Source organism: Arachis hypogaea, chromosome 14 (genome assembly GCF_003086295.3).
Source record: "Arachis hypogaea cultivar Tifrunner chromosome 14, arahy.Tifrunner.gnm2.J5K5, whole genome shotgun sequence".
NCBI lineage: Eukaryota > Viridiplantae > Streptophyta > Magnoliopsida > Fabales > Fabaceae > Arachis > Arachis hypogaea.
In genome coordinates, this window is record NC_092049.1 from 68,851,761 (window position 1) to 68,874,691 (window position 22,931).

A 22,931-nucleotide genomic window follows, 5' to 3' on the forward strand; every position below is an offset into this window, starting at 1 on the left:
GATGAGACCAAATAAGGGCTTGGACAAAATTCTAGAGGACATATGCCTCCCTAGAGCCAAATGGACAACCAACACAAAGGGTGTCCCAAACCAACTCAAGAGAGGAGATCTCAAACCAGTCGCCAGAGGCTGGCTGGACTTCATTGGGCGTTCTATACTGCCCACTAGCAACCGCTCTGAAGTCACCATCAAAAGAGCAGTGATGATTCATTGCATTATGTTGGAAAAAGAAGTGGAAGTTCATTAGCTGATTTCTTGTGAGCTTTACACAATTGTAAACAAGAACTCCAAAGATGCCAAATTGGCTTATCCAAGCTTAATCTCTCTGCTATGTAAAGATGCTGGGGTAAAAATGGGAGTAGATAAGTATATCTCAATTGAGCAACCAATCACCAAAAAGTCAATGGAAGGACAAGTGCAGGACGACCCCATCAAGAGGAGAGCATAGGAGTTCCTCCCGAAAATTCCTCAATTTGAATACTGGGGGCGCCTAGAAGCATCTATCACCAAGTTGCAAGAAGCTATAGATCAACTGAAGGAAGAACAGCAAAATCAAAACAGCATGCTCTGCAAACTGCTTAGGGAACAAGAAGAGCAAGGGCGTGAACTGAAGGAACTGAAGCGCCAGAAGCTATCTCTTGAAGGGCCAAGCACCCCACAGACTAAAGAGGCATCTACCTCCCAAAATAAAGGTTGTTGAGTCCTAACTCTGTGATAACCTTTTATCCATTTTAAGAGTACATGAGTATTAGAATTAGAGTCATTTATCTTTATATCCTTAATTTCCTTTCTTTTATTACTAAGTTTCTGGTCTTATGCCTAATTTATATTATTTCAATTAAATAATAAATAAAAATTAGAGTCTATGCCTTAAAGTTATGAATGTCCTATGAATCCATCACCTATGAATTCGAATTCATCCTTGAAATTAGTTTAATTATTCCGATGTGGTGACAATATTATTTGTTTTCTGAATGAATGCTTGAACAGTGCATATATCTTTTGAATTTTTTGTTTATGAATGTTAAAATTGTTGGCTCTTGAAAGAATGATGAAAATGAGAAATGTTGTTGATAATCTAAAAAATCATAAAATTGATTCTTGAAGCAAGAAAAAGCAGAGAATACAAAAGCTTGCGAAAAAAAAGAGAAAAAGAAAAAGAAAAAGCAAGCAGAAAAAGTCAAAAGCTCTTTAAACCAAAAGGCAAGAGCAAAAAGCCAATAACCCTTAAAACCAAAAGGCAAGGGTAATAAAAAAGGATCCAAGGCTTTGAGCATCAGTGGATAGGAGGGCACAAAAGGAATAAAATCCTTGCCTAAGCGGCTAAACCAATTTGTCCCTAACCATGTGCTTGTGGCGTGAAGGTGTCAAGTGAAAACTTGAAATTGAGCGGATAAAGTCGAGGTCCAAAGCAAAAACAGAGTGTGCTTAAGAACCCTGGACACCTCTAATTGGGGACTTTAGCAAAGCTGAGTCACAATCTAAAAAGGTTCACCCAATTATGTGTCTGTGGCATTTATGTATCCGGTGGTAATACTGGAAAACAAAGTGCTTAGGGACACGGCCAAGACTCATAAAGTAGCTGTGTTCAAGAATCAACATACTGAACTAGGAAAATCAATAACACTATCTGAATTCTGAGTTCCTATAGATGCCAATCATTCTGAACTTCAAGGGATAAAGTGAGATGCCAAAACTGTTCAGAGGCAAAAAGCTACTAGTCCCGCTCATTTAATTGGAGCTAAGTTTCATTGATATTTTGGAGTATATAGTATATTCTTTTCTTTTTATCCTATTTGATTTTCATTTGCTTGGGGACAAGCAACAATTTAAGTTTGGTGTTGTGATGAGCAGATAATTTATACGCTTTTTGGCATTGTTTTTACATAATTTTTCGTATGATTTGAGTAGTGTTTAGTATATTTTTATTAGTTTTTAAACAAAAATCACATTTCTGGACTTTACTATGAGTTTGTGTGTTTTTTTGTGATTTTAGGTATTTTATGGCTAAAATTGAGGGACCTGAACAAAAATCTGATTCAGAGGCTGACAAAGAACTGCAGATGCTGTTGGATTCTGACCTCCCTGCACTCGAAGTGGAATTTCTGGAGCTACAGGAGTCCAAATGGCACGCTCTCAACTGCGTTGGAAAGTAGACATCCAGGGCTTTTCAGCAATATATAATAGTCCATACTTTGCTCAAAGATAAACGACATAAACTGGCGTTTAACACCAGTTTCATGTTCCATTCTGGCGTTAAACGCCAGAAACAGGTTACAAGTTGGAGTTATACGCCCAAAACAGGTTACAATCTGGCGTTTAACTCCAGAAACAGCCTAGGCACGTGTAAAACTCAAGTCTCAGCCCCAGCACACACCAAGTAGGCCCCGGAAGTGAATTTCTGCACTATCTATCGTAGTTTACTCATTTTCTGTAAACCTAGGTTACTAGTTCAGTATTTAAACAACTTTTAGAGATTTATTTTGTACCTCATGACATTTCACATCTAAATATTGTATTTCTGACGGCATGAGTCTCTAAACCCCATGGTTGGGGGTGAGGAGCTCTGCTGTATCTCGATGAATTAATGCAATTACTTCTGTTTTCTATTCAATCACGCTTGTTTCTATTCTAAGATACTCGCTTGTACATAACCATGATGAATGTGATGATCCGTGACACTCATCATCATTCTCAACCTATAAACGCGTGCTTGACAACCACTTTCGTTCTACCTTAGATTGAGTGTGTATCTCTTAGCCTCTTGGTTCATGATCAGAGTCTTCGTGGTATAGGCTAGGATTATTGGCGGCCATTCCTGAGATCCGAAAAGTCTAAACTTTGTCTGTGGTATTCCGAGTAGGATCTGGGATGGGATGACTGTGACGAGCTTCAAACTCACGAGTGCTGGGCGTAGTGACAGATGAAAAAGGATCAATGGATCCTATTCCAATATGAGTGAGAACCGACAGATGATTAGCCGTGCGGTGACAGCGCATTTGGACCATTTTCACTGAGAGGAAGGATGGTAGCCATTGACAACAGTGATCCACCAACATACAGCTTGCCATGGAAGGAGACCTGCGTGCGTGAAGAAAAAGACAGTAGGAAAGCAGAGATTCAGAAGACGGAGCATCTCTAAAACCTCAATCTGTTCTCCATTACTGCATAACAAGTACTATTTAATTTATTCTTTTTACTCTTCATAAATATAATCACTCTTATCATTGATTTCCTGACTAAGAATTACAAAATAACCATAGCTTGCTTCAAGCTGACAATCTCTGTGGGATCGACCCTTACTCACGTAAGGTATTACTTGGACGACCCAGTGCACTTGCTGGTTAGTGGTACGAGTTGTGAAAAGTGTGATTTACAATTCGTGCACCAATCCCCACCTACACCACCTCTCTCTCTCTCTCTCTCCCACCTTTTCATAACACTCTTTCCCAAATATCCTTCACCAATCACCTTCCCCTACCCCTATATAAACCCCTCACCACTCCTTCATTTTCACACATTACAACCACTACTTCTACCCCTTGGCCGAACCACATATCTCCCTCCATCTCCTCTATTTTCTTCTTCTTCTTCTACTTTCTTTCATCTTTTGCTCGAGGACGAGCAAACCTTTTAAGTTTAGTGTGGTAAAAGCATTGCTTTTTGTTTTTCCATAACCATTAATGGCACCAAAGGCCGGAGAAACCTCTAGAAAGAGGAAAGGAAAGACAATTGCTTCCACATCCAAGTCATGGAAGATGGAGAGATTCATCTCACAAGCCCATCACTAAGAAAAGGATGGAGTAAACAAGAGAGCCCACTCATAGACCTCAACAAGAGCATGAAGAAATTCCTCATCATGAAATTCTTGAGATGCCTCAAGGGATGCACTTTCCTCCACAAAACTATTGGGAGCAAATTAACACCTCCCTAGGAGAATTGAGTTCCAACACGGGACAACTAAGGGTGGAGCACCAAGAGAATTCTATCCTCCTCCATGAAATTTGAGAAGATCAAAGATCTATGAGGGAGGAGCAACAAAGGCAAGGAATAGACATTGAGGAGCTAAAGCACTCCATAAGATCTTCAAGAGGAAGAACTAGCCGCCATCACTAAGGTGGACCCGTTCTTTAATTTCCTTGTTCTTTATTTTTCTGTTTTTCGTTTGCTATGCTCTATATTTATTCATGTTTGTGTCTTTATTACATGATCATTAGTGTTCAAGTGTCTATGTCTTAAAGCTATGAATGTCCTATGAATCCATCATCTTTCTTAAATGAAAAATGCTTTAATTACAAAAGAATAAGAAGTACATGAATTTCGAATTCATCCTTGAAATTAGTTTAATTATTTTGATGTGGTGACAATACTTTCTGCTTTCTGAATGAATGCTTGAACAGTGCATATGTCTTTTGAATTTGTTGTTTATGAATGTTGAAATTGTTGGCTCTTGAAAGAATAACGAAAAAGGAAAAATGTTATTGATAATCTGAAAAATCATAAAATTGATTCTTGAAGCAAGAAAAAGCAGTGAAGAAAGTTTGCGAAAAAAAATAATAAAAGAAAGATAAAGGAAAAGCAAGCAGAAAAAGCCAATAGCTTTTTAAACCAAAAGGCAAGAGCAAAAAGCCACTAACCCTTTAAACCAAAAGGCAAGGGTAATAAAAAGGATACAAGGCTTTGAGCATTAATGGATAGGAGGGCCCAAAGGAATAAAATCCCGGCCTAAGCGGCTAAACCAAGCTGTCCCTAACCATGTGCTTGTGGCATGAAGGTGTCAAGTGAAAAGCTTGAGACTGAGCGGTTAAAGTCGTGATCCAAAGCAAAAAGAGTGTGCTTAAGAACCCTGGATACCTCTAATTGGGGACTCTAGCAAAGCTGAGTCACAATCTGAAAAGGTTCACCCAGTTATGTGTCTGTGGCATTTATGTATCTGGTGGTAATATTGGAAAACAAAGTGCTTAGGGCCACAGCCAAGACTCATAAAGTAGCTGTGTTCAAGAATCAACATACTGAACTAGGAGAATCAATAACACTATCTGAATTCTGAGTTTCTATAGATGCCAACCATTCTGAACTTCAAAAGATAAAGTAAGATGCCAAAACTGTTCAGAGGCAAAAAGCTACTAGTCCCGCTCATCTAATTGGAGCTAAGTTTCATTGATATTTTGGAATTTATAGTATATTCTCTTATTTTTATCCTATTTAATTTTCAGTTGCTTGGGGACAAGCAACAATTTAAGTTTGGTGTTGTGATGAGCAGATAATTTATACGCTTTTTGGCATTGTTTTTAGGTAGTTTTTAGTATGATTTAGTTAGTTTTTACTATGTGTTTATTATTTTTTATGCAAAATTCACATTTCTGGACTTTACTATAAGTTTGTGTGTTTTTCTATGATTTCAAGTATTTTCTGGCTGAAATTGAGGGACCTGAGCAAAAATCTGATTCAGAGGCTGAAAAAGGACTGCAGATGCTGTTGGATTCTGACCTCGCTGCACTCGGAATGGATTTTCTGGAGCTACAGAAACCCAATTGGAGCGCTCTTATTTGAGTTGGAAAGTATACATTCAGGGCTTTCCAGCAATATATAATAGTCCATACTTTGCCTGAGTTTTGACGACGCAAACTGGCGTTCAAACGCCAACTTCCTGCCTTATTCTGAAGTTAAACGCCAGAAACAGGTTACAAACCAGAGTTAAACGCCACAAACAGGATGCAACCTGGCATTTAATTGCATCTCCTGACAACAGAGCATTCAAATCCGTGAGATCAGAGTCTTCGTGGTATAAGCTAGAATCAATTGGCAGCATTCTTGAGATCCGAAAAGTCTAAACCTTGTCTGTGGTATTCCAAGTAGGATCCGGGATGGGATGACTGTGACGAGCTTCAAACTCACGAGTGTTGGGCGTAGTGACAGACGCAAAAGGATCAATGGATCCTATTCCAACATGAGTGAGAACTGACAGATGATTAGTCGTGCAGTGACAATGCATTTGGACCATTTTCACTGAGAGGAAGGATGGTAGCCATTGACAACGGTGATCCACCAACATATAGCTTGCCATGGAAGGAGCCTTGCGTGCGTGAAGAAGAAGACAATAGGAAAGCAGAGATTCAGAAGACAGAGCATCTCCAAAACCTCAATCTGTTCTCCATTATTGCATAACAAGTATTATTTAATTTATGCTATTTACTCTTCATAAACCTAATCATTTTTATTACTAATTTCCTGACTAAGAATTACAGAATAACCATAGCTTGTTTTAAGCCGACAATCTCCCTGGGATCGACCCTTACTCACATAAGGTATTACTTGGACGACCCAGTGCACTTGCTGGTTCGTGGTACGAGTTGTGAAAAGTGTGATTAACAATTTCGTGCACCATCAGGTTATGAACAAGAATAATCAAGTAAATTGATAATATAGAAACCAAATGAGAAAGCAAAGTTATGATCCAATTTATTTTGATATATTTGAGAATTATTCGAAATGGATATTAGAAGATTCACCATCATTTTTAACTCTGGAAGAAGTTGATGCTTTACGAAATGATCCTGCAAATACGTCTCTTCAATTAGCTTTAGATGATTTAGGTATATTTTTTAAAGGATGATTTTGGTATGTTTATAAAATATTTTACCTTATTATTAATTATGATTTGTGAAAAATTTATTCAAATAATAGATCAATTGAACTTGAAAGATGATCGAAATGATGATAGAGCTAATAATAATTTTGTAAAAAATACAAATCAGAATGAAACCAATTAAGATGTAGCTCCACATTTGTCAGATGAAAAAAGATACCCAGACTTTGAAATTGTTCCTTAGATATAATCCATAAATTATTACTTTTATTATGTCAAATTAATATACTAATGTAATAGTATTGACAAATTTTATGTTTATTTTGGTATTAGTTATTTTTAAAATCTGAGACTTAATTTTTGTTAAAATTTTAATGAAAATTTATATTTTAAATTTTAATTTTAAATTTTTGACTATTTTATATTTTTTATTTCAATTCGTTCAATCAGTGACTCACTAATTGAACCAATGACCTAATAACCAGACTGACTCGATCAACCATTCCATTCTAACAACTATGATTACAATATTCTAAATTCAGTCAAGTAATAAATCGAGCTGTACATTTTTTGCGATACTTTTTAATTTAATATTAGCGAGATGGTTGTATTTTCTGTTATTATTAAAAGTTAGTGTGTTTCACTTACATATAGAGGCCACGTTCGAAAAAACCAGAAAGTTTGTGTATGCTCACATGAAATTGAAAAGTGAATATTTTTTTAATTTTATAAATTTGACTCAGATTTTTTAATTTCAAATTTTTGCTTTTTATTTGTAAATGTGATCCACCAATTTATCTTATCGTAAAATAAAAAAAAATTAATCACCCATAAAATTAAATTATTCGATTTGTATCTCTTTAAATCAAAATTTATCACTCTATAAATCTGACAAATAAATTTTAATTTAAATTTTACCTAACTCTAAATTGAAGTTTCAGATATAATTTTTGACTTTTTGCGATTAAAGAAACATCATCCTTGTTACGGACCGCCAAGTCTAGCCCAACTAGTCGCCGGGTCGGGGCACCACCCCCACCCAGACCCAAACCTCCAGCAAAGGAGTTCAATGGGTCGGTTCCTAACACCCAACCCAGGGCCCGACCGACCTACCACCCAAAGCGTGCCATCGCTCGGGTCAGTATCCTCGAGGTAGTGCCCGGCATCCCGACCCGAAGTTCGGGACGACCTGCCCACGTGGAATGTGACAGCTCACAGCTCCTCAACCGATGGGCTAGGCCATCGCTAGGCCCACCCAACATAGTATATAAGGGGAGAGGACAGCTCTCCCCCCAAGGTACGTCACATTTTTACCTCATTCAGCCATCCTCTGGTACGGACTCTGACTTAATCGTCGGAGTGTCCTTGATAAACCACTATTTCATGGTTTATCTTGTGCTTAATTGAGTGATTTTTATCAACTCTTTACCCACTTATTCATACTATTTGCATGGTTTTACATTTGCCTTCCTAATTATGTGCTTTGATTGAAAACATGCTTCTTTGGCCTTAAGTTCCCTATGTTTAATCCTCTCTTATTATCATTAGATGTCTTGATATGTTTGTTAAGTGATTTCAGAGATTACAAGGCAGGAATGGCTCAGAGGATGGAAAGGAAGCATACAAAAGTAGAAGAAATACAAGAAGTTGGAGAAATTGCTAAGCTGTCCAGCCTGACCTCTTCGCACTAAAACAGCCATAACTTGAGGTACAGAGGTCCAAACAACACGGTTTCAGTTGCGTTGGAAAGCTAACGTCTGGGGCTTCGATTTGATATATAATATGTCATAGTTTCGCTGACGCTAGGTGACACGACCGCGTGCTCCATGCGGATGCATCGCAGTGACGAAAAATCAGCGTGTTTGAATTCGCAACCAGCGAATTCTGGGCTGTTTTCAACCCAGTTTGCGGCCCAGAAAACACAGATTAGAGGCTATAAAGTGGGAGAATGCATCCATCCATAATCAAGCTTTAATATTCACAATTTTAGGATTTAGATGTAGTTTTAAAGAGAGAGGTTCTCTCCTCTCTCTTAGGATTAGGATTTAGGATTTCTCTTAGTTTTAGGAGTGCCTCTCAATTCCAGGTTCAATGTTCTTTTTATTTCTTTTCTCAATTTAATTTATGAACTCTTTATATTTAGATTGATCTTCTATTATTAATGCAATTCGAGGTATTTTTAGATTTAATTTTGTTTTGCTTTATTTATAAATGCTTTTAATTTAATTTAGATATTTTCCCCTTTTGGCTTTGATTAAATAATTGGTGACTCTTGAGTTATCAAACTCATTGTTGATTGAAAATTGGAATTCTTCAAGAATTAATTTAAGTTCCAATAACTCTAACTTTTCCCAAGGAAAGACTAGGATCTGAGGAATAAAAATTAATTCATCCACTTAACTTACCTTCATAGTTAGAGGTTAACAAAGTGGGAGAAAAATCCAATTCTCATTACAATTGATAAGGATAACCAGGATAGGACTTTCAGTTTTCATACCTTGCCAAGAGTTTTATTATCTATTTAATTTAATACAATTTACTTTTTTGCCATTTACTATTCTCGCTTTTTATTTTATACATTAAAAACCCCCCAATTTACAAACTCATAACCAATAATAAGAACATACTTCCCTGCAATTCCTTGAGAAGACAACCCGAGGTTTAAAAAGGGGTTTGTTACTTGTGACAACCAAACGTTTGTAAGAAAGGTTGATTGCTTGGTTTAGTAACTATACTTGCAACGAGAGTTTACTATAACTTCTGAACCATCAATTTTCAGTTCTTTCAAAATGGCGCCATTGCCGGGGAATTGCAAACGTGTGCCTTATTATTGGTTATTGTAAATATTTACTTTTTTCTTGTTTATTTGGTTTTATTAAAAAAAAAATTCAGATTTTTATTTTAAAATTTTTATTTTATCTTATCTTATTTCAAAAATCAAATTTCAAAATTCAAATTTATAAATTTTCAAAATCAAATTTAAAAATTTTCAAATTTCAAATTTCTAGTTTCAAAATTCAAATTTCAAAAATTTAAAATTCAAATTTCAAAATTCAAATTTCAAAAATTCAAATTTCAAATTTTCAAATTTAATTTTCAAATTCAAAATTTAAATAACCTTTTAATTTAAAAATTGTTTTTATTTTCGTTTTTAATTTTTATCCACTATTATGAGTTATCACCCCTCTCGCTTTGAGTTTGGTTCCAATGTTATTGCAAGGAATGGAAATTATAACAGGAACATGCATCAAGGTCAAAACAATCAGAGATGGAAGGAGCCACGAGAATCTGATCAACCCTTCTGGCAGCAACACCTTCCACAATACCACAGACAAAGACCATCCTACAATACATGCCAAAACAATAGATATGGTGGACCCCCATCATATACCTATGACCCACCTCTTCAACACAACTCTGGACCACTATACTCACAAGCCCCTTACCACCAAACACCACCATATTACCCTAATCCGTATCCACCACACCAACCACCTTATGAGCCATATGAACCATATATAGAACCACCCCAATTCCAACCTAATTACTCCCAAGAACCACCACCTCAATATTTGCCATCTCCATATCCATCAATCCAAGAGCATTATGATCCTACTTATGATAGCCGAGCGCAACAAGAATCAAGGGATCGTCTCACGGAAACATGTGCAAAACTTCAAGCAACCCTTCGCCAACTGGATCAAGCGATAAATCGATTACCTTCCCGACGTTCGGACACTCAAGGAACCCCCATGGCCTCATGTGGGCAATCTAATGAAGAATGTAGCATGAAGGAGATATTAGAGACTCCGGTGGACAGTGAGCAGCACGATTTTATATTGAAACAATTGGAAGAAGCTACGCTTGCCATTGAGGAGGAAGAAGTGGTTGAAGACTTAGGCAATGCGAAACCTCCATGGGAAACTCAAGTTATAGAGCCTCCTTCAAAGACGTTTGAAATTGATGTTGAGGAGGGTGTACAACCTCCAAGGCATAGCATGGTTGAAAACTTTGAAGGAGATGATCAAGAGATGGATTCAATCATTGATGAAGTCTTATCTACATTTGAATCCTCTCCCGTTAGACTAGACATGGAGATTAAAGAAGAAGAAGAACAACCTCCCATACCTTTGGTAAACAATGAAGAAGAGATTGAATTGGAAGAAAGCTACCAAGAGGAAGATGTTGATATTGAAGAAGTTTGCAAAGAGGTGGAAGTTGTCAAAAAGCACAAGGGAGTGGAGCTTGAAATCACTTTGCCAAAGTTATTGGAGACCCCTCCCCCTAAGTTGCCATCATCCTTCACAACATTCAAGTGGTTAAAATTCATATCCCTTAGCTTTCTAATTCCACTTGAATATAGGCTACTGGAGACGGATGGTCAACTTAGAGCTCTTTGTGGCATTAAGAGTAAGAGGAAAATGGTCAGTGGTAAGAATTGTCCTGCAAGGTTCATTATGGTTGGAAGCTTTAAGTTTAAACGCAAAGGTTGGTGTAAAGCTCAATTGAATGGGTCTAGGAAGCTGTTTGGTAGCTGCAGTGAGAATTCAAATTACTTATCACCCGGCTGGAAAAATACAGATCCCGACAAAAATGGATGTAAAAGCAAGATTTGGGATCATGGAATCTGCTCTGACATTTGTCACCCCGGGAGCCTAAGAATCTGTTTGAAGCTTCTTAAGGGCTTTACATGCCTAGTTTAGGATCCCGGAGGCTACTGGAAGTACAAACATTGGTGGAGATTCCTGGATGAGTTCAAGCACAAGCCACCATAACAGAGAGCTCATCAAATGTCCAACTTAAGGACTTTAACTAAAAGTGCTAGGTGGGAGACAACCCACCATGGCATGATCGTCCCTTTTTCAATTTTAATTCTAGTCTGTTTTCTTTGTTTTTGAGTTTTATTTTATTTTATTTCATTGAACTTGGAATTACTCATAACATCTATATCATTTTGCACTCTGCATACTGCATCAAAAAAAAAAAACACGCACGCGACGCGTCTGCGTCAGGTGGGAACATTGGCCTCCCACGCGACCGCGTCACCCACGCGGTCGCGTGACCTGAAAATCAACGTAAGATGGGTGCATGACCGAAAGTTGTGCTAGAGTGGTGCTGGATTGGTGCTGAACGCACAAGCCTTACCACGCGGACGCATGGCTCATGCGTCCGCGTCATATCCCAATAACGGCCACTCACGCGATCGCGTCGACCACGCGACCGCGTCACCCAAAAATTTGGCAAAAAAGAGTTTTTGAACAGAGAGTTGTGCGAGCGCGAGGCTGCACTCGCGCCATTAGCCTAAAATAGGTCACGCGTCTGCGTCGCTTGTGCCGCACAGCTTATCCAGATCAGCCAATTATCTTATCTTTTCTTCCCCAATCCTAATTTCTTCTATCTTTTCTTCTTTCTTCTTTCTTTCTTACTTTATTTTTTTCCCTTCTCATTCTTCTTATCTTTTATTTTATTTTATTTATTTGCATACTTTTATTTATTGCATTTTAATTTTGTATATTTTTATTTTTTTTCTAAATTTATTATTTTACCATTGGTGTTCAAATGTTCTTATTCAACTGTTATATCTTTTCTGGTATTATCTTAGTGCTTATGACTTGTTTTATTCTGACTGGATAACATTATTTAAATCAATGCTAATCCTTTATGATACTTGTACTTCTCTTGCATTGATATGAACTTATACTATCTTGTATTACCCACATTTTCCTCTCCTTTGTTGCAAATTTTGCACTACTAGTATGCCATGTGCTTATATTGTTTTCTCACGTACATGTTGAAGCTTCCATGTAAATGAGACCCTTATCATTAGGCATTAACCCAACCATACTTCATTTATTTTCTTATCTCTATTATTGGGTTACCTTTCTTCCCTTTTTCTTTCAGGATGGCCACCAGGAAGAGAACTGGAAGACGTTTACATGAGGAGACAGACAAGTCCATCTGCAAAATCTTCGGAGAAAAGCGCCAGTTGAAATAGCCCGTCCACCTGCACATCTTAGCATGCACCGAGGACGGTGCAATTTTTAAGTGTGGGGAGGTCGATACTGACTTCCATGGGTTAGTCACTTCATATTTTAGCACCAATGTTTAATTTTCTTTGTTAAATTAGTTGTTGCATTTGCATATTTGTTTGATTTTATGCATCTAGTTACTACTTGGTTAAAGTAATAAAATTCTTTTAAGACCCTATCTTTGAAAAATTTCACTAATTTAAATTAAAAAAAAAATTTGTGTTAAAACTTGTTTGAAGTTGTATTTGGAACATGGTTTTTGAGCCAAAGAACACACAACCTGTGAGATTTTGAGCTTATTTACATGGTTACATTATTTAACCATAAATTTTTATTCTTGTGTGTTTTCTTCACTATGATTGCAATCTTTGCTTTGTTCCATTCTATATGTCCAATATTTAGTGTATTTACATGTTTGCATATGATTGAGGCCATTGTTTGATTTTAGCTCACTTATCCCAAATAAGCCTACCCTTTACATCACCCTTGTTAGCCACCTTGAGCCTTTTTAACCCCCTTCTTTTTCATAACCACATTACTAGTCTTAAGCAGAAAAATAAAATAAAAATCCCAAGTTGAATCCTTGGTTAGTTTAAGATAGATATTATGTATAATTTAAGTGTGGGGAATTTTATGGAAACATAGGATGATATGAAAAAATAGGGAATTAAATTGAATAAGTTATTTGAAAATTTGGGAAGCATGCTCATATGAAATCAAAATAATTAAATTACCATGTGCATTGAAAAAAAAATATTCAAAAAAATTAAGTAATTAAATAAAGGGATACAACAAAAAAAAGAAAAGAAAAAAATAATATTACCCCAAATGCAAAATAAAAAGAATCAATGCACATGGGACAAGATTCAAAAATAAGTTTGATACATGAGCATGTAATATAAAAGTGGGAAAATTCGGGTAGCTAGGTAAAGTATTTTAAAATTATATAAAGTATGTATATGTTAGGTGAGATCTTAGACTAATCAAGGATTCACTTTATAAAGCTCACTTGGCCATACAAATATCCTTATACCCTTACCTTAGCCCCATTACAACCTTGAAAAGACCTCATGATATTTGCATTGATACATTAAATATTGTTGATTGGTTAGATGAAAAACAAGGTTTAGAAAGCATGACTAGGAAAGAGTAGAGTGATTACCCTATACACTTGAGAAATTAGAGTGATATACACTACTAGTAAGGGTTCAATGCTTGATTCTATGTTCCCTGCTTTCATGAGCTATCTTCTTACAAGTTTACTTGTTTTTTTATTGTATGATTTGATTTAGTGAAATCTAATTTATGTTTGTCTTGGAGAACTTATTTACTTTTAACCAAGTAAGTAGAAACATCTTAGCATGTAGTTGCATTCACATAGATAGGTTGCATTTCATACATTTTACCATTCCTCTTCACTCCTTTATAGTTTCTCTTGAGCTTAGCATGAGGACATGCTAATGTTTAAGTGTGGGAAGGTTGATAAACCACAATTTCATGGTTTATCTTATGCTTAATTGAGTGGTTTTTATCAACTCTTTACCCACTTATTCATACTATTTGCATGGTTTTACATTTGCCTTCCTAATTATGTGCTTTGATTGAAAACATGCTTCTTTGGCCTTAAGTTCCCTATGTTTAATCCTCTCTTATTACCACTAGATGCCTTGATATGTGTGTTAAGTGATTTCAGAGATTACAGGGCAGGAATGGCTTAGAGGATGGAAAGGAAGCATGCAAAAGTGGAAGGAATACAAGAAGTTGGAGAAATTGCTAAGCTGTCCAGCCTGACCCCTTCGCACTAAAACAGCCATAACTTGAGCTACAGAGGTCCAAACGACGCAGTTCCAGTTGCGTTGGAAAGATAACGTCTGGGCTTCGATTTGATATATAATATGCCATAGTTGCCCTGACGCTAGGCAACACGACCGCGTGCTCCATGCGGATGCGTCGCAGTGACGAAAAATCAGCGTGTTTGAATTCGCAACCAGCAAATTCTGGGCTATTTCCGACCCAGTTTGTGGCCCAGAAAACACAGATTAGAGGCTATAAAGTGGGAGAATGAATCCATTCATAATCAAGCTTTAATATTCACAATTTTAGGATTTAGATGTAGTTTTTAGAGAGAGAGGTTCTCTCCTCTCTCTTAGGATTAGGATTTAGGATTTCTCTTAGTTTTAGGAGTGCCTCTCAATCCCAAGTTCAATGTTCTTTTTATTTCTTTTCTCAATTTAATTTATGAACTCTTTATGTTTAGATTGATCTTCTATTATTAATGCAATTCGAGGTATTTTCATATTTAATTTTGCTTTGCTTTATTTATAAATGCTTTTAATTTAATTTAGATATTTTTTCCTTTTGGCTTTGGTTAAATAATTGGTGACTCTTGAGTTATCAAACTCATTGTTGATTGAAAATTGGAATTCTTCAAGAATTAATTTAAGTTCTAATAACTCTAACTTTTCCCAAGGAAAGACTTGGATCTGAGGAATAAAAATTAATTCATCCACTTAACTTACCTTCATAGTTAGAGTTTAACAAAGTGGGAGAAAAATCCAATTCTCATTACAATTGATAAGGATAACCAGGATAGGACTTTCAGTTTTCATACCTTGCCAAGAGTTTTATTATCTATTTAATTTAATACAATTTACTTTCTTGCCATTTACTATTCTCGCTTTTTATTTTATACATTAAAAACCCCCCAATTTACAAACTCATAACAAATAATAAGACCATACTTCCCTAAAATTCCTTGAGAAGATGACCCGAGGTTTAAATACTCGGTTATCAATTTAAAAAGGGGTTTGTTACTTGTGACAACCAAACGTTTGTAAGAAAGGTTGATTGCTTGGTTTAGTAACTATACTTGCAACGAGAGTTTACTATAACTTCTGAACCATCAATCTTCAGTTCTTTTAGTCCTTGCAGGTGGCCACCCCCGCGCTCCGCCCCACCTCCGGCGTCGCTAGCACACGTCAACCTTCGCTCCACGTCAGCTCGGGGTCTCTCCCTCTCTCCTACTCGTCACCATCCGACTACCCGAGAACATCAGGTAACGAAAATTGGTGCCATCTGTGGGGATCCCGGCGCAGACATGGAGCGACCCATCCCCTCGGAGGAGCTCTGCGAAGGGGGCGGGGCTCGCCTGAGCAGGGCGAGTTCGACAGTCCATGCTGCCAAACAGCCGAGATCTTCCGTTCAACCAAACCAACAAATGTACACCAAGACCCCCGAAAGGCGTTCCTTCGGGGGACGGGGGCCGATAGTGCCAAGATCATGCAAGAACTCAGGCATAGATTACAAAATCTTGAGCGGGAGCTGGCGGCGAGGGCCCGATTCCACGAAGACGCCAGCCACTCGCACGGTGGGATCAGCCGGTCCCACGCCCGCACCCACTCCCCCTCCCGAGCACACGACAGCCAAGGAAAAAGCCTAACAAGGCACGAAGAGGCGCACCCACAAGCAACTTCCAGACCTACCCGAGGCGAATCGGAAAGCCGCTGGGAATCCCAGAAAGGGAAGGCCAGAAAATAACAAGATCCCATTATCATGGGAGCCACCCCTTTTCACCCCTCAATCCTCAAGGTCCGGCTACCAAAAAACTTTGACAAGCCGACGGACATGAGGTACGATGGGACCAAGGACCCTCAGGAGCATATCACAGCTTTTGAAGCAAGGATGAACTTGGAAGGGGTAGGCGACGCGGTAAGATGCCAGGCGTTCCCCGAGACACTGGCCGGTCCAGCAATTCGATGGTTTAACGCTCTCCCACAAGGATCCATCACAGCTTTTGCAGACATATCCCAAAGCTTCCTAGCTCGGTTCACGATGCGCATAGCTAAGGCAGAACACCCAATCAACTTATTGGGGGTTACCCAAAAACCTGGGGAGCCGACTAGGAAGTTCCTAGATAGGTTCAACGACGAGTGTTTGGAGATCGACGGCCTTATGGACTCAGTTGCTAGTCTATGCCTAACAAACGGCTTGCTAAACGAAGACTTTTGGAAGCAACTCACAACCAAACCTGTATGGACCATGCAGAAAATTCAAAGCGTGGCTAAGGAATACATCAATGATGAAGAGGTCAGTCAGGTTGTAGCAGCCAATAAACGGCAGCTCCCTAACTCGTCAGCTCGGCAGGCCACTCAGGTCGACAGATACAAAGAAGCTCCCAGGGATGGCACCCTAAACAAGTTACCCAAGCATCCACGGGTAGGAAGGTTCACGAACTACACGCCACTTACGGCGCCTATAGTAGAAGTCTACCAACAAATTGCAGACATGGGAATCCTGTCCAGACCTAGACCATTGAAAGAGAGAACGGGAGGCAACAAAAGCCTTTACTGTGATTACCACAAGGGATTTGGTCACAAAACCCAAGACTGCTTCGACTTCAAAGATGTCTTGGAACAGGCCATCAAAGAGGGAAAGCTGAGCGAATTCTCCCGGCTAATCAGAGAACCGAGGAGGCGGGAAAGGGAACGCTCCGAGGAAGAACAGAGCCAAACTATTAAACCAAGGTAAGAACCCACAGGGGATGCCAATAACCCCCCAACTTTCGTGGTCAACATCGTGGTCGGGCGCGACAGCCCCCCTAAATCCAAGTCGGCAGCGAAAAGGGACACCCGGGTACTCTCCATGTCGACAGATGGCCCCGCCGCCAGCAAAAGGCACCCCACAATATCTTTTGGCCCAGAAGATAAGTGGTTCAATGACCTCCCCGAAAACCCCCATGGTAGTTACCGCGATGGTCGGGACAGGACTAGTCGGGCGTATCCTCGTTGACACGGGAGCCAATTCTAACATTCTATTTAGAAACGTGTTCGATGCCATGGGACTCAAGGAATCCGACCTCAAGAATCACCAGCATGGAGTCATGGGACTAGGTGATAACTACATTAAGCTCGACGGGATGATCTCTCTCCCAATCTGCCTAGGAACCGGCGACGCCAGGAAATCGGTTATGGCGGACTTTGTAGTTCTCAAAGACTCCACTGCCTATAATATCATCCTAGGGAGAAAAACTATCAATGAATTCTCAGCTGTAATATGCACCAAGTTCCTAACAATGAAGTTTATAACGGACAAGGGAACAGTTGGCTCCATAAGGGGAGACCTAGAAATGGCAGTCGCATGCGACAGCGCCAGTCTCTCCTTAAGGAAAGAATCTAAGAAGGCAGCCGGTGTGTTCCTGGAAGATCTGGACGTCGGGATAGAGGACAAGCCAAGACCAGAACTAGAAGGAGACATGGAAAAGTTCCAAATAGGGAAGTCGGCAGATTAGTTTACCTTCGTAAATAGAAACCTACCCCCATGAACTTAAGGGCCCCCTTATAGAGATGTAAAGGCAAACGGTGACCTCTTCGTGTGGACTCCATCAGACATGCCAGGGTTGGGCCGAGGTCATGTCCCACCGGCTAGCGATAAATCCTAATGCCAAACTGGTAGCCCAGCGACGAAGAAAGATGTCGCAAGAAAGGGCTGAAGAAGTTGCCAAAAAAACAGTAGGACTGCTAGAAAGCAGGGTTCATCAAGGAACTCGAATACTCAACATGGCTGTCCAATGTCGTCCTAGTCAAAAAAGCCAGCGGAAAATGGAGAATGTGCGTCGACTACCCCGACCTGAACAAAGCATGCCCAAAATACTCCTTTCCCCTCCCAAACATTGACACCTTGGTTGACTCGGCGGCAGGTTATCGTTTCCTCAGCTTCATGGATGCCTATTCTGGCTATAACCAGATCCCGATGCACCGACCTGACGAGGACAAAACAGCATTCATAACACCAGGAGGCACTTATTGCTACAAAGTAATGCCCTTTGGACTGAAAAACACAGGGGTCACCTACCAAAGGCTAATGAGAAAAGTCTTCCATGACCTCATCGGCAAGTTGGTAGAGGTTTACGTCGATGACATCCTGGTAAAAATAGCGGAACCAAACAAGCTAATAGACGACCTCCAGGCTGTCTTCAAGGCACTAAGGAAATTCAACATGAGGCTCAATCTGCTTAAATGCGCATTCGCCATGGAAGCAGGAAAATTCCTAGGGTTCATGATAACACAAAGAGGGGTAGAGGCCAATCCGGACAAATGCGAAACCATCTTCAAAATGACAAGCCCTGGGTGCATCAAAGATGTACAACGACTTACAGGGAAGCTCACGGCTCTGTCTCGGTTCCTCGGCGCCTCGGCAGAAAGGGCCATCCCATTCTTCAACTTAATAAAGAAAGGGATCGCCTTCGAATGGATCCCGGCATGCGAAAAAGCATTCAACCATTTCAAAAAGATATTCTCGGAACCTCCCGTACTCAGCAAGCCTAGAGAAGGGGAGCCCTTATACTTGTACTTGGCTGTAACCACGCAAGCAATGGCGGAAGTCCTGGTCCGAGAAGAGGACAAAACTCAGTGCCCAATATACTTCATCAGCAAAAAACTCCAAGGGGCAGAGATGAGGTACTCCAAGTTGGAAAAGCTAGCCTACGCCCTACTGACCTCATCCAGAAGGCTAAAGCAATACTTCCAAGGGCACACAATCATTCTGAGAACCGACCAAGCCATCCGACAAGTCCTCCAGAAATCCGACTTGGCGGGAAGAATGATGGCATGGGCAATAGAACTGTCGCAATATGATTTGCAATACAAGCCCAAACAAGCAATCAAAGCCCAAGCCATGGCAGATTTCCTCGTAGAAGTCACAGGAGAGACTCCTGACACACTGAACACACAGTGAAAACTCCACGTTGATGGAGCATCCAACCAAGCGTTCGGAGGGGGCCGAAATCATCCTCGAAAACTTGGCAGGGGTAGCCTACGAGCAATCCATCAAGTTCGACATCCCGGTCTCCAACAACCAGGCCGAATACGAGGCCCTGATAGGGGGATTGATACTAGCCAAAGAAGTCAGAGCGTCGAGGGTGGAAGTCAGTAGTGACTCCCAGGTCATCACCTCCTAGGTAAATGGCAGCTACCAAGCTAGGGACGTGCTACTACAAAAATACCTAGAAAAGGTAAAAGAGCTATGCAAAAGCTTCTAAGAAGTCACAATCTAGCACGTCCCCAGAGAAAGAAACGCCTGAGCTGACCTCCTTTCTAAGCTGGCAAGCACCAAACCCGGGATAGGGAACAGATCCTTAATCCAAGGGTTAGCAACTGAACCCGCAATCGTCATGTGCACAACCCAGGTGCCGAACCTCCCTCCCCAATGGATAGATCCTATCTTCCGATACCTAGAGCATGCAGAAACACCCCCAGATGAGAAGGAGGCACAAGTTATTAAGAGGGAAGCTCCTAAATACACAATCGTACAAGGACAGTTGTGAAAGCAAGGGCTCCACCAACCCCTACTCAAATGTCTGCACCCCGACCAAACGGACTACGTCCTAAGAGAAGTCCACGAAGGGTGTTGTGGTCACCATATCGGAGGAAGATCTTTAGCAAGAAAGATCATTCGAGCAGGATATTATTGGCCCACAATGATGTCGGACGCCCAGGAGTTCGTGAAAAAATGCAAAAAAAAAATGCCAAGAAAATGCCAACTTCCATAAAGCACCACCCAAAGAGCTCAGCTTAATGATGGCCCCCCGACCTTTCGCCCAATGGGGAGTCGACCTCTTAGGACCATTCCCACCGGGACCTGGACAAGTGAAATACTTGATAGTGGCCATAGACTATTATACCAAATGGTGGAGGCAGAACCACTAGCCAGCATATCCTCAGCAAATTGCCAAAAGTTCATATGGAGGCAAGTGGTCACCAGGTTTGGAATCTCGGAAACCATCATATCGGACAACGGGACATAGTTCACCGACAATAAGTTTAAAGATTTCCTAGAAGGGCTAAATATCAAACAGAGGTTCTCCTTAGTCAAGCACCCCCCAAACCAATGGCCAGGTAGAGGCAGCCAACAAAGTTATCCTAAAAGGATTGAAGAAGCGACTAGAAGAAAAGAAGGGCTCATGGGCAGATGAGCTAGCCTCGGTCTTGTGGTCCTACAGGACCACCCTCCAATCATCTACCGGCGAAACCCCCTTCCGACTCACATACGGGGTCGACGCAGTCATCCCAGTCGAGGTCAGGGAACCAAGCCCAAGGTTACTGATAAACCCCAATTTTGTGGTTTATCTTGTTCTTATTTTGGGGGATTTTATCACCTTTTCTCACATTTATTCAATGAAATAGCATGGTTTTGCAATTCTCCCTTGATTTATGCTTAAATGTGAAAACATACTTTTTAGGCCTTAAAATAGCTAAATTCAATTCACTTTAATTCCATTCGATGCCTTGATATATTTGTTGAGTGATTTCAGGTTCATAGGACAAGTATTGGATGGAAGAAGTGAGGAGAAAAGCATGCAAAGTGGGAGAACTCATGAAGAAATGAAGGAACCGTAAAGCTGTTAAGTCCGACCTCTTCGCACTCAATCGACCATAACTTGAGCTACAGAGGTCCAAATGAGGCGGTTCCAGTTGCGTTGGAAAGCTAACATCCAGGGCTTCAAAATAATATAAAATTTGTCATATGTTGCCTGACGCATAGGGGCGCACACGCGAGCCAATGGAGCACGTGAATCCACTTTAGTAAATCGTCCCCAGCGATTTCTGAAGCATTTTAGGCCCAATCCAACCCATTTCTGATACTTTTGAACCCAAGAATGATACACGGAAAACTTGTCTCTCAACAAATTCTCCTTCGGCAAGTATACCGAATTGTCGTCAAGTAATAACTCACAAAAGAGTGAGGTCGAATCCCACAGAGATTAACGGATTAAGCAATCAATGGTTAATTGATGATCCTAGTTAGACGAATCAGATTGGAGTGATAAGCAACAAGGAAATGTAAATGGCATAAAAGTAAAGAAAGCAATAAAGTGCAGAAAAGTAAAATGGCAAGAAAAGTAAATATAAGAACTAAAAATAAAATGAACATTGGGATCAAGAGATATTGCAATCCTCAGGATCAAGTTCATTCTCATCTCTTCCTCAATCAATGCGTTCATTGATCTCGTTGGCAATCTTAAGTGATCGAATTACAATATTACAATTCCTTGTAATTCAATCTCTCAAATCTTGATCAATAGCCAATTCCTTGGTCAATTGCTCATGAGAAGAGATGAAGTATGGTCACTGATTATACCACATGCTTTTCCAAATCAAGTGTCGGTAGGGTTATAGTCACATACCCATCCAACCCCAATTTGGTCCAACATGAGAAAGCATTTCTAGCATGATCTCTTCATTCCTCTTCCAAGGTTCAGAAGAGATCCAAGTATGAATAGCTTCTTTTCCAAGATAACTATCCAATTGGATGAAGATTGAAAGCTTTCTAGTAAAATCAAGAGAAAAGATAGAAGAAGAATAATGAAAACTAATATTGATCCATCAAATTACAACAGAGCTCCCTAACCCAATGAAAAGAGTTAGTTGATCATTGCTCTACCAAAATAGAAAAGAAAGAAAGTGCACAAAAGTAAAGATGAAGATTAAAACTAAAATTGAAACTTCAAAATTCATAAATGAAAAGTACAAAGAAAAGAAAGAGAAGGAAAAGTGTGTAAGGGGAGGGAGTCCGAAGACCCCTCTTCAATCTCCCAATTCCCTTAATTCTCCGTTCCAGTATCCTCGAATGTAAAAACTAAGGCCTTTATATAGGCTCTCCTAAATTACAAAATGAAATTAAAAGCAAATTACAATGAAATGAAAATTTCTATTCTAGATGCTTCTTGTGGCCTTGATTGGTTGACACTTGTGGGCTTGCTTGCTTGAGCTTTGAAGTGGACTTGAGAGAGAAGTGAATCAAATTGAGGTCCAAGATGACTTGGCGTTATTGTTGCCATTAGCCATACTAACGCTACAAGTGTGGCGTTAGTGCTAAAGTTAGTGTGGCTAACGTCACACTTGCTACCCAGTTGGTGTTTTGGGGCTTAAAAGATGCCTCTGGTTTGTGCTCCAATTTCATGCCCACTATAGAGTATTATATATCGTTGGAAAGCTCTAAATGTCAGATTTCTAACGCAACTAGAATCACCTCAATTGGATCTCTGTAACTCAAGTTATGCTCCTTTGAAGGGGACATGGTTGCTGGCATAGTGGCTGGCGTTATTGAAAAACGTGAGTGCCAATAACGTCCGCGTCCAGGGGGTGAATGTTGCCAGTTTCTGAAGCTCAAACTTAATGTCCACCCCAAACTATTATATATTGTTGGAAAGTCCTGGATGTCTACTTTCCAATGCCTTTGGAAGCGCATCATTTGGAGCTCTACAACTCGAGTTATACTTCTTGGAAGGTGAAGAGGTCAGCTGGCCTTACTACAGG

The 22,931-nt window shown here is 39.8% G+C and overlaps 1 protein-coding gene across 1 annotated transcript; it reads left to right on the forward strand.

Moving 5' to 3' along the window:
• The first annotated feature begins 16,170 nt into the window (after positions 1 to 16,170).
• Positions 16,171 to 17,145, forward strand: LOC112742649 (uncharacterized). The gene has a single exon (XM_025791887.1). It carries the CDS (start codon positions 16,171 to 16,173, stop codon positions 17,143 to 17,145), a length of 975 nt encoding a protein of 324 aa, XP_025647672.1.
• Positions 17,146 to 22,931: the final 5,786 nt, after the last annotated feature.

What these genes read in the sequence shown, in the direction of transcription:
- LOC112742649 (XM_025791887.1), top strand. Translation starts at nt 16,171, where the DNA reads ATGGGAGCCACCCCTTTTCACCCCTCAATCCTCAAGGTCCGGCTACCA.